The 13,044-nt window shown below is 36.1% G+C and overlaps 1 protein-coding gene across 13 annotated transcripts in view; it reads left to right on the forward strand.

The window, feature by feature from the left end:
* NAALADL2 (N-acetylated alpha-linked acidic dipeptidase like 2) overlaps positions 1-13,044 on the forward strand; it is a 430,872-nt gene that overhangs the window by 361,353 nt on the left and 56,475 nt on the right. For all 13 annotated transcript variants that reach the window (XR_011099258.1, XM_068691739.1, XM_068691746.1 and 10 more), the window contains one exon: positions 6,808-6,903. Coding sequence is in view for 12 of the 13 variants with exons in the window: in XM_068691739.1 (XP_068547840.1) it covers positions 6,808-6,903 (96 nt within the window). In the remaining variant the exon portion in view is untranslated. The remainder of the gene's footprint in view (positions 1-6,807; positions 6,904-13,044) is intronic.

Below are 13,044 nucleotides of genomic sequence, written 5' to 3' on the forward strand. Positions count from 1 at the left end.
GATTTGTGAATTATTCACCTGGGTAAGGGGGGAGGGATACTAATCATATATATATATATATTTTTTTTTTCCAGAGTAACAGTCAAGAAAACAGGAATCCTGTTATTGTAGATGCAGCATTGTCTAATAAACATAGTCATAGTCTAGTAAACAAAACTGCTTGTGTTTACAACAGAACTATTTCCACCTCTAAGACAAGGTGGTAACATTTGTTGTTGTTTTGTTGGTTGTTTTTTTTTTTTTGTCTGTTTCTTTATTATTAGTAGTATTATTGTTTTTCAATGGCAGAAAATATATCTCTAAGATATGTTATGGTATTTACTGCTATACATTAATTCACCAGAGGTGCCATGAGCTTTTATTCATGACTAAAAATGGATTGGATTAAATTTGGTACATAAATTGAAAGCACGGTATAGGAAGGTACACAAGGGATGGCAAGTTTAGAGCCTTTAGAAGGTGAACCATTCTGTTCATTTTATTAGTTGAGGAAGAACAAGATAAGTTAGGAAAATGAGTCTAATAAATCAGGAGTGAATTTTAGTGTCCATCATAAATAAACAAGAGAGAGCTAGGTTGGGGGTTTTTAGATTTTTCTTTCTGCATTTTCGATCCCCATTTAATCAATTCATAAATCAATTAATTACTGTCAGGAGAGCTGAGGACAGCAGGAAATTGGGTTCAAATTAAAAAGAAAAGGAGGCAATTTGTTTTAAGATTGAAAGTTGGATGTTCAATCGAAGTTTAATCAGAAGTGACCCATTATTTGAGAAGTAGAACACCAATGTCTTTCTAATTTCACAGAATGTTTCGTTAAATGAGTGTTGAAAAGATCAGGTTAACTGATATTTCCAAAAGGAAGATGAGACAAAGGGGATTTTTGGAAGTGAGCTTCTAATATATGTTATATATTCCCCTTCATTTCTCTTCTGAAGAGACTGTAGTGAATCCTAAAGCATTATACTGGGAATTCAAGGATTATTGGCACTGTCTTTTCTACAGGTTGTGCAGATTGTGTAATAAAAATGTAGCTTAATATCAGAAAAGCAAACATTCTTAATCCATTTGGATAGCTGTGGAACAATTTACAAATGACAACAAACAGTGAAGAGAAAATTTGTAATTGAATGAATGGAAGCTGGACTGCCTAAATTATAGGGTGTCTCACGGTGGTCTGACCTTGAGAAAGTCTTTCCATAAATTGATATCATCATGAGACCTTTCAGCTCCAGAATATATAGATAATTGTGGACAGTGCACAAAGTGAGTGCTGATTATGAGCTTGCTGCTGCATGGAAGGCAAAATGAAGGAGCTGTTAGAAGTTTGCCTCACCCCTGTTCATGCTGTCAACTCCTTCCTTGCTGTGAGCAGCGTCATCTCCATGCGGTGAGGTTCGGGCCTGACTTCCCCAGAAGTGAGTTCAGATGATAATACGGAATCTTTGTCTAAATCTAACATGGTACTGGTGCCTGACTAAAGTGAAGGGAGATTAATTTTGTTTAGGAATGGAGTGTGGGAGAGTGAGGGCGGCAACCATAGCTATAATTCCTGCTGCATAAAAAAATAATATAGTTGGCTTTAATGTTCTTTGGATTATCATGTCTTTTTTTTTTTCCTAGTGTACATTTACTAGAAATTTGCTTAGGAAAGGGCTATTAAAAATAAAAACTAACACAGGCTATTATGAGCTCACTGAAAGAATAAATGAGGAGGCTGATTCAGTTTCTCACTGTAGGAAAGTGTTGCTCTTGCTGTTAAATGCTGAGAGATACTCTTGAAACACCATCTAGAGTCGTATCTCTGCCGTGTGCTCCCTGGGATAAAGAGTGGGCTTCTGTTATTTGGAAAGTTCTTGCAGCTTTCTCTGGTTAGCATAGTGCTTGAAAGACTATAAAAGGTAAGAGAACCAAAGTATCTTTGCCTCTTTTGAAGTTCTTTATGGAGCCGTCTTTTCTTTCAGAACAAAACAACTGTTTTAAACATTTCCCTTCAGAAGGGTAAAGTAAGATATTTCAGATGCCAGCAAGGTATTTCAGAGAGTAATCTTGGATTAATTGTTTGCAGGTATTATCTATGTATATGCACATTAAAAACATCTTGCACATAATAAATTTTATATATGAATATGTATAAATATATAAAATTGTAGTCATCTGCTCTGTTTTATGTACATTCCATAGCAAAATCATTGTTTCCTGGACAGAAAACTGAAGTGCAAAAATACTAAAGCCTGCTTAAAGCAGTGATTGTGTATGACTCCTTTTTAAGATCTTAGCAAACAGAGTTGATTCCAGCATGATCAAAGAGACTTGCCACTTGTGTTGCCAACATGTGTTTTGAGTTGTTTACTCATTGTTACTTGCTTATGTTGTGTTCCTTTAAAAGTCAGTACTTAAAAGGAGGCAGTAGCAAAGACTACCTGTTGGCCTTGCCCAGCTGCTGTGGTCTCGACTAGGTTGGAAGCCTTTGGAAGGAGTGTTAATTGCTCAGTGGCATCCAGAGAAAGAATATATCTAGGAGAGTTCTTCCAAGCATAGATGTGGTCTCACTCCTCACATGAAGGAGTGAGTAACTGGGCCAGTGTGAAAGGGAAACAGTAATAGAAATCAAAAAGACCTCCAAACCTTTCACTACAGAAGGGATGAGAGCATATTCATAGCCTGACCACAAGACAGATGGGGAAAAATAAGTTCTGTTCTTGGGATCCAGGCAGGGTCTGTGCTGAATTTGTTACACAGTGGAAAGACACTGGAAGATTGCTGGGCTGAGGAAAAAAAATCTAAAAATAACAACACCCTGTGTAGAGAAACTACATGTCCCGGATTCTGTTCTCATTCTGTTCCTAGTTTTGAAGAAAAATGAAGTTTGCCTTTTGAGGTATTTGCATTCAGGAAGATAACAGGGCTGATCTGCATCAGAGCTCTAGCTTGTTTGGGGTTCAGTCACACCACTCACCTGTGTAATGCAAACACTTACAAGCTAATATTTCCTTCCACTTGAATTGGGAGGGTAGGGGGGGGAAAGAAAAAGAAAAAAGCTAAACCTGCTCTATGAACAAAAAATTATGAAATTAATGAAATATGCTGTTCAAGGCTTCCAGTAGGTTTCAGCATATGAAAGATGAAAACACAAGCCTGTGAACCGAGTGAATAATAAAAGAGTCACTTTCTCATTAGCAGTGAGGGAGAAACTTGACATGATGCTTTAAATTCTTCTGAATATTCACTGTAAGAGCTTGGTATATGTGGTAGTAAAACAAGAACAGCCATCAGAGCTACTTGATAACCTTCAGGAACTGCTGTGAATTTCACCCATGTGCTTTTCTTTGATTCATGGTACATTGGAATCCTGAGGATTCCTTTCTTTGGGAAAATGGGCAAGCAGAAGATATTCCCATATAGGGGATGAGTGAACTGATCATGTTTGTAAATGGGTAAACTTCACAATTAAAGGGAAAATTCTCACCTAGTGCATCATTTCTAAAAATATCAGCCATGATTTCTAAGTGCTTTACAACATGGTAATGACCATCAAATCATTCAGTCTTAGAAAGATAGATACAAATGCTTGAGTTCATTCTGTATAATTAGGTGCTTCAAGAAGGCACCTAAATTAAAAGAATGTGTATGAATGTATGAATGAAACACTTCCCATGCTTGTATCTCTGCTATTGAATGTGTTATGAAAGTAGAACTACTAGAATCCTAACCTGTGCTCTTCAGGTATGTGCCTAGAATAAGGTAGGTAAAAGCGTGTTAAGCAGGGTTTCCCTGTCATGCGTGCATCTGATCCATCGAGTTCAGCTTCCAAAGAAATAACATTTGTCTAGATGGAGCTACGGTCTGATCTTGTGCAGCAAATCTAATTCAGTAATCATTCCCTTCACTGACTCTCAGTAAGGTACTCAAGAAAGAATATAAATAATGTAACTGTTTCTACATTATTGATTGCAATTATGCGAATGATGATGAACAGCATTAGCACCACTGTAGCAGAATGACAATCTTCCTCAACCTCCCCCCAGTCAAATGACATGGCTCTGTAAACTAGTGCACAAACTTAAAACAAAGATTAATAGATGTAATGAGTTAATCTTGAAGTATGTATTTTATCTTTATAATAAATGATTTTGTGCATCTTCTCCCTGAAATCTTAAAAAAAAAAAAAAAAAAAAAAAAAAAAAAGAAGTTTTCTGAAGGGAAGAATGACTTCATTTATTATTCTGATGTTTCTGTGACAAGTTATACAACACAGATGCGTGACTGAACACAAGAATTTGTATGAGTGAGGGCTAATTATACCTTGTATTTATTTATTTATTAAGAAAGTGGTGGAAGCTTACAACCAGAAATAATTCTCTGGAAATGCATGGAAATACTGATATAATATTCATCATGCAGGCATTAATCTGTAGAAAAAATTAACAAGCAAAATTACCAGCAGTGTAGCTATCTTTCTCGAGGCCTACCTTTCACTGAGCTTTCTATGAGACATGTCACACTATTCAGAGAGGCTGAAGTTAGCTGTAATGTACTAGTTTAGGAGGTGGACTGAGCATCTGTAGGGAACTAAGCCTAAATGGAGTTGTTTTGAGTAGAGCATATTGGCATATCACACTGCTGATATGATCATAGTGCATTTGTGTCCCATGCTAGTTTGCATAGACAACTAACAGTGCCGTGCCACTGTAGTGCTCAAAACTGGCTCTTGGTTCCATGTGATGTGACGTCCTGGGTGATACAAACACAGTTCTGATGCAGCTGGAACAGATCGGATACCACCACTTTATCCCCCAAGGGTGCATGAGAGAGAGACTTTATATTGCTTAAAGAGTGGGGTAGGCTTTTTCTCTACTTCCTTTTAACGTTTGAATTGGAGCTAACAGCATTTTTTATTATCATTATTTATTTACTTTTTCTCAAGTACAATTTTTCTTCAGCCTTTGTATGGCTTGGAACCCAGCATGAGAAAGAGCAAAGCTCAGTCACATAAAGAGAGGTTGTACAAGCCAGAACAAAGCATCTAAATTGTTTGTCTCTCTCATTTGCTTACTTCCCAATGTTTAAAACAATAAGTCCTACAGAGTGTTTTTAGCAAGTGAAAAGGTAGTGGAGTGCAAACCTTACAAATCAATTCTGTTAAGCTCTGATCAGTTTTAATACTTCATTACCAGAACTTTATTCAGCTGCTGCTCAGCATGAAACATCTGAATGTAAGTAACTCTTTGGCTGTTAAAGAATGAGTTGAGCATCATTACAAGGTTTAACACTCCCTAAAAAAAAAGGCTTCACTTCCTGTATAGACAAACTGGGGGAGGGGGAGAAGAGTTTGAGTATAAAGATAAAACCTATTGAAGATTGCTGTATACCAAGAAGAGAAGGAATGTTAGTCTAGTAGATGCAGGAAGCTGGTAATTGAGAAGGATGTGATTCCAAAACACTGTCAATATTGCCTAACAGTCCAGGATATTCTAGCTAAATACAGTAGTATTATATTCAGGTGCTTGGCAAATCAAAATGCAGAATAAGATTCATTAAAAATTTAGGCCTTCTAAAAGGAGATACAAAATATTATGATGTTGAACTTGGTTGCCTAGAGATAACCAGAGCCTGGCACAGGGCTTGAGAAATTTTTTTTTTTTTTTTTTTACTCTTTCAGGACATAGGTAAGTGAAGCAGGGTTGCAGAGGATTTGTCTCTGATTATCTGTGTCAGAATTCATTTTGAAGAGTATATTTTTAAAAGAACTGCTTATAACTAATAATTTTTAGAATGGTATGATACTCGTGCACTTTCATATCCTTCTGCTGATCTCTGAAATAACTTTGGCTGTAGTTTCTGTGGTCTTGTCTTCAACTCATTGCTGTTGGTGAGCAGTACATGTATTCAAAGTATGCTTACCAAGTGGGCAGAGCACCGGAGTCCATCAAGCTGGACCTCCGCATTTATTTTTATACCCAGTGGGGTATAAAATGGGCACTAGATTCCTAGCTGTTCCAGGAGGGCCGGCTCTGACCATAACTAGAGGGCAAAACTACAGGCAGTTAACAAAAGAAAGGATAATTTTAGGGTGCATGCCTCTGGGGCTATAGAGATGTAGAGAAAGATTTTTCATTTTAGTTTTGTTTCTGGATTATTATACTGGGTTCACAAACACAGGCTCAAAATAATTCCCAGTTTCAGGCATCTGTGTACATTTGAGACCTGGGGTTTTATTTTTGTTTCTTTTTGCTTTTTTTCAGTCCACACCAGGGTATCAGTTTATTGTTTTCTTGTGACAGCAAATATGCAACCTGCTTGCTTGCTTTCCTGCTGTACGAGACACAAACGTTTTGTACAAATATTATAAAAGAGTGGTAAACCTAGAGGGTATAAGAGGGAACTGACCAAAACCCCATCTTATGCATATGGTATTACTTTATACTGAATTAACATGTTTGCAGAAGATAAAAGTATGTTCTTTGATTATCGTGTTTACATTTATTCTGAAGAATGAATTATAACTCATTTATTGAATGTTGTAATGCTGGCACAATTTTTTTTCCTCCCTGTAGAAAAATTCTTTGCTGGGTTAGGAAACATAATTACAAAGACTACTGCTATTCCAGAAATAGTTATAAAACTTGGGCGGGGTTGTCTCTTTCAAGGACTTGGAATCAGTTAATTAGATCAGTACAATAAAAGCTAATAATCCACAAAACTTAAGAACAATTGGAAGAGTTTTGAGCCTCTGAACAAAACCCAATAAGTATTTGAATGAATAAATTGATGTAGAATCCTAAAAGGGTGTTTCTTTCTTTCTCACAGAATTCTAGCTTTCTCTCCGAAGCTCTTTTTCCTGCACATGCAACAAAAACTGAAGAGCTGGATCCCTCGTTCAAACTGCATGAGATCATTGCAAAGGTAAAGAAATGGAGAGATCTCATTTCCATTTACTGTCTTTCACAAATTTAAATTTGTGAATAATATAGACAATTTTGGAAGGTGACCTATTTTTCTTCCTGTTAATACTTGTTTTGTACTGAGAAGTATTGGAGGATTTTTCATTGAGATTCACCTTTTGAATATTCTCTACTGTAATATTTGGTCAACCAGCACGATCAAAAGAGCTTTTATGTGTATATGCTTCATTTTATGTATTCAGTTGTATTTCTAATGGTTCACATTAAACTTGTTATTGGCATGAATGCAGAGCATTGAGCCTCTCTAGGTGGCAGGAAGTATCAAGTTTGTTGCTGTCATTTTTGACAGCGAAGAGGGCTCTGAGGGCACCTTCACCTGCATGGACAGTTTTATGAACTATCACAGCATGCTCCACCTGGGAAGAAGGGGTTGCCATCCTATGAGTCTTGAGATTGGCCCACACAGGGGGATGTTCCCACAGTTAATGTGTTCTGACTTCTCTCTCATTGCTCCAGTTTAGTTCTCCCTCCATGTTATTTATTCATACAAGCAAAATTACTCCATGCTTTAAAGTGCTCTTTGTTCACTGTGTCCTCTCATCAAGCCCTGGTTCTACAAAGATACGTGATTGCAAATGAGTCCTCATTCATGGGTTAATACACATGCACTCAGGCTTCTTATAAACTAGAACTATGTAGACCTCACTAACTGATTTATTTGTTTATTTGGATTTATCTCTTTTGGAAGAGCAGCTGCTATTGAAACGCTTCTTTTGGCAACAACAAAAATTAATTCTCCAGGATCAGCAATGTGCAGATTTAGCATATAGGCACATCAGCAGCTTTGGAAAAACAGCTACTGTTCTAATTTTTTTTCAGTTTGTTTGGGTTATAGTTTTTTTTAATATAGTTATTTTGTTTGTTTTCTAAAAGAAAAAAAAAAAAAAGGAAGGAAGTACATCTTCCTACACATGGTTTTTGAAGCTTGACCAGTTAAGGAACAATCACAAGAGAAAAGTTGTCTTTGAAGCTTTTTAATAGAAGTTACGTTTAACCAGTCCTTAATGCCAAAGTGACTGAAAAGATTCACCATTTTTTTTATTTTTTTTCCAAAGACTGAGGGCAGTATGCATTTGATTAATTACTGTATAATTGATTTTGTGACTTACTGGGCCATGTGTAATTTGAATAATCTGTATTTAAGTATTTGCTTTAGGATTTTGACTAACACAGAAAAATGCTTACTAGATAGTATGACTTGAAGCATTTTGAAACTGTTTAAGTTATTAGAAATTATTACAAATAATTTTAAGTAGGTTCACTGAGCATTACAATTGTCTTTGTTAGAACTTGGTGAAGATTGCAGTAGGATACATTTATTTCCATTATGCTTTTCAGACTGTAACCCGGGATGTTTTTATATAGATAAATAATATGTGCAGCAATTGGGTGAGATCCTCAGCTAGCAATTTTTGTCATCTTTAGCTTAGCTTAATTGATCTACTTCAGTAGTTTTCTGAGTAGATAGAACAGGAAGTTTTCTAAATTTAATTCATTGTTTACTCTTCCTTACTGATAGATAATGTGGGCACTTCAACTTCATTAACACTTGGAAAAGGAGATTGATGAATGTAGTAAGTAAAATGAATGAGAGGTGTTCATCTATGAAAGAGATAGATCTATAATATGATTGCTTAAAAGATCTAATTTGCCAGAACACTTGTCATCAATTTATGTTTGATTTTGGCACTTTAAAGGTGGATTTAGGGCAGATTGCTGCAGTGCCCAGTCATATTGCATTTCAAAATTTAGTGATATTTTAAGTGGAATTTACAGACCTTGTAATCTGAAGTGTGTTTTATAATACATATATCAAGTATTAAAATGGAGAAATCTTTGCCTGTGTGGCAGAGAATGAATTTTTCTATCAGACCAGAAGAATTCAGGTGAAACTCTATTGTTATTAAACACATAAAACTCATAAAAGTATGTGCTATTGTTCAATAAGTTCTGTCAGTGTTACTCAGCAGCCTACATCAGTGTTTCAAGGTAACTAGTCAACTGGAGGTATTAACAATAAGTTTGAAAATACTTTTGTGTTTTGAATTATGCTCACTAAAGTAGCCTAATAAGACTCCAGGATTACACAGTTCTAAAAGCTTTAATGGCAGTCCCCCAACAGGGAGTGCCACTGGAGCCACTTACCTAATAACAGCCTTGGAATAGTAATAACCTTTTATTGATTTTTACTTTGGCAGGCACCAAAGTGTTGAAAGGTATGCCAGAAGTGACATAATTGGTTTTATAATGAGTTATGGGTGCTGACAGATGACTCTTGAGAAAATTATTAGCGATCCTGATTATTCCACACTTTGATTATGGAGCTGCATGAAGTTGAACCAACTATCATAATGCAATTAGCTTCTAAAAGTTACATAAAACAGCAGTAGTAAAGGAAATACCTTTTTATTTTTCTCTGTAACACAATGTAGGTTGGTTTTTGTTTGTTTGTTTGCTTTAAATAAGCACTTCCAAGGATATGACAGGCAGATTGTTTTCTTGAAGCAAATAGAATAAAGAACACCGGACTGCAGGATGTTTAGTCAATGAAACCCACATTTTAACCACAGATAAGGTCCAGCACAGAAATTTTGATATGAGGAATTCTCTAACAGAACTGTACTGTCCTTTTTTGAAGCATGAGAGGGATATATATTCCCATTTACCCATTGTGTATGGCTATTAATTCTCTAATACAGGTGTAGGGGATACCCATTCCTATGGCAAATGCAGTGATATCCATATCTTTGGTAGTTTTTTTCTGTATCATCTGCCTAAAGTCAAATTCTGCGACTTGATGCATGCTAGCTTTGATAAATATTTGGGTAAGCGATTCCACTTTATCTTCATGCATGGTGCTTGTGAATGAGCTCTTTTTTGCATGCTTCTGTATTGAAAAAGTTAAAAGTAACTATATGTGTATATATATATTTATAACCTATATATAATATTCCAATTAATTATTGAAATATTAAATTTATTAAACAGAAGATAATACATCGTTTCTAAATTAACATGAAGGAGTCAAAAATCTTACTATTCTGAAGTCTAATAGTGCATATGTTGAATCAGTGGAATAATACTGTGATGTACAGTAATAAAGCTGTATCTTGCCAGAGTTTAAAAGCCAAACAAAATCTCGTTGTAGTCAACCCACTTCAAGTTTCTTTACATTTCACTGAAGCACCCGTTGTATTTTTGGCAGGGATTGCAATCTCTGTACCATCAAGTGAAAACACTTTCACAAACCACGTACAGCATGTTGCAGAGTTTTACCGGAAACATTTCTCCCAACACATTATTACTGGCATAGCTACTTCAGCAAAGTACATCCACATTCAGGTCTTGTTCCCACTACAACACACCCTTTTCAGTATCTGGCTGCTCTTTGAAAAAGCTGTGTGGGATTGTGCTTATGCATCCTTGTGGCGTCTGTTTCAAGGCAGTTCTGCATCTGGATTTCCATTGATGTGTCTTTCTTTCTCATATAAAAATTTCCTTGGTGTAGAACTAGAGGATTTGGCAGAATGGTTCATGATTTCTAGACAGCAGAGACAGTGTATTACTCTAATCAGAGTTACAACACATATATCAAAGTGCTGCCATGGCGCATGCAGAATGAATCTGAAATATTCACAAAGCAAAAGTCTGATGCATGCAAGTACATTGTATGTCCAAACCCAGACCAGTAAACCCTTTATCCTTGGAAAGCATAGGCATATATATGGCAGCCTGCTCCTGTATCGTGTGGTGTGCTAACTGGAATTTTTTGTTGTACGCTATGAGTTACCTCGTGAAAATGTGACACTTTGAAGTGTCAATCTCCACGGGTAAGTTCTTCAGTTAACTTTCTTCAGTGATCTGTTTCTTTTGATGTCGTTTTTAAAATTCCTGTTTCATTTGGGTGTACCAGACTTTCACGTCAGTTATCGTTCTCTTTATCATCATACCTCTGAAGACATTGCACAGACCAACAGAACTATCTTGTCTTTTCATATACAAATTACATTATGATTTCATACTTGCAAACCAACTGCAAAAGCCTCCAGCCAGCAAAGAGGAATGCTGACCAGGGTAGGTGACAGAGATGGTGAATGAAGTTAATATGCAAGAGGCACTGTTTGGGGTGTATGAAGTGAGAACCAAGCTGGAGAAACAGATTAATATCCATATTTAAGAAAATCTGCTGTTGATAGCAATTTTTTACATGTAGAATTTGACCTTTCTTTGAATAGTCTGCAGTAACATTTGGATGCTCTGCTACACGTAAAAACATCAGTGTTTTGTTTTGTGTTGTTTTTGTGTTTTTTTTTTTTTTTTACCTGAGAAATTGCAAGATGACTTAGTTCATATCTTGATTTTTCCATTAGTCCTCTCACAGCTGACAGTAATTTGTAGTATTGCAGCAGATCCCATTTGCCATAAGGTGATACAATAATAAGAGGCAAATTTTGTTAGCAAAATTTGATAACGTAGGTGCAGCATAATTCTCCAATTGCCAGATAGTCTCCCCATAATTTACATTACTTGCTTTGCTTTTTCAATCAGCCTCTCGTATTCTGGTCCTGAGCATCTTAATGGTGTTTGAGATGTGCAAAGTAGAACCGTTGTCTGTGGTGACAGTCTTAGTGCATTCACACAAAACCAAACTTGTCTGAATTTTTCTGCAAAGAAGCACAGTGATATTTCACAGAAATGGTTTGATTTAGCACATATTCTCTTAAGCACACAAGTGAGAGTTTTCATTTTACCTTTAGCCTTCTTGCATGAAAGAACATATAATCCAGTTCAAGCAGAGGGTAAATATAAACCTGCTGAAAACTCTCTTCTGACAGTATGTATTTTATTCTGTAGCTATTGTGAGCAGGAAAAAAAAAAAAAAGAGAGAGAAAAAAAAATCTGGTGATATAAACTACAGCTGTAACTTTGGGGATGCTGTATGACTTGTTGGGAACAGGGAAGTAACAGTATACAAAGAAAAAAAAAGTTTGGATTTTCTCAACATTAAATGTGAAAGAGGTGGCTTTGCTGCTAAAGACATGACGTGTTCTGACAGACAGTCAGACTGTGTTTGGCCAAACAGCATATTCTCTATGAGCTAGAGCCTAGCTAGTGTAGATACATTCGGAATTTTTCAGTAGTTCTTTTGTGCTAAAAGCAAATAGCCTCAAGGACTCTTGTACTTTATACTTGAACGTGGATGGATAAAAACTAAGTAATAAAAATGAGTTGAAAACTCAGAGCCCCTGCTAAAGATTTGATGAACCAACTTCACTGGCCAACGCAACTTCACTTGGTTCGGTCAGGTATTAAAAAGCAATGGCACCTCCCAGAATTTTCCACATCTTTTCCTCTAATATCTCCTTCAAAATGGAGAAAGCATTACAGGACAGAACTAGTTCAGTGTCCTCCTGTACCATTTATTTGTGAAGTTAAGGAAAAATGTCATGACTCTTTCTGGGCTTCTTTGGAGTGGCTGGAGTTTAATATGCTTTCAGCTTACAGAACTCTGACAACTAGGAAAACACCAAAATAACCAGGTAACTGTGGCTCCATTGAACAAGAGAAACTGAACGAACAAGAAAGCACAGCTATTGTTAGTAGCATGCTTTATGCAGATACTATTCCCATGGATTGTCTGTGTACAGTCCTACCTGTTCAGTGCTCTGACTGTTAGGTGGGAATTAATTCTAAATTTCTTAAAGACATTTATTAAAAGTTATTTTCATCCCATTTTCATATCACAGCAATGCTGTATGTTCTTTAAACAAAGTTAGCATTGGCTTCTATCAGAATGGTTCTTAACCAGATTGCTGTTTAGAAACATATTGTTCCTGGACTCTTCTTTTAGACCTAAATTTACTCAGTTGCTTCTAAGATTCATCTGCAGGCTGTCAGTAGAAAAGAAAAAAATCATAGCATTATTTTTCAAGGTAGTGTTGCAATTTTAGTGAAGTAAGCAAATACACGTCGCCTTCATTTGGTTCAGTCACAACACAGGGTAAACATATAGCATATCAACATACATAATATATCATAAAATCTTATAATGGAAACCCAAGATTGGTTTTCTTAGTAAAAT

This window comes from Anas acuta, chromosome 9 (assembly GCF_963932015.1).
Source record: "Anas acuta chromosome 9, bAnaAcu1.1, whole genome shotgun sequence".
NCBI classification, from domain to species: domain Eukaryota; kingdom Metazoa; phylum Chordata; class Aves; order Anseriformes; family Anatidae; genus Anas; species Anas acuta.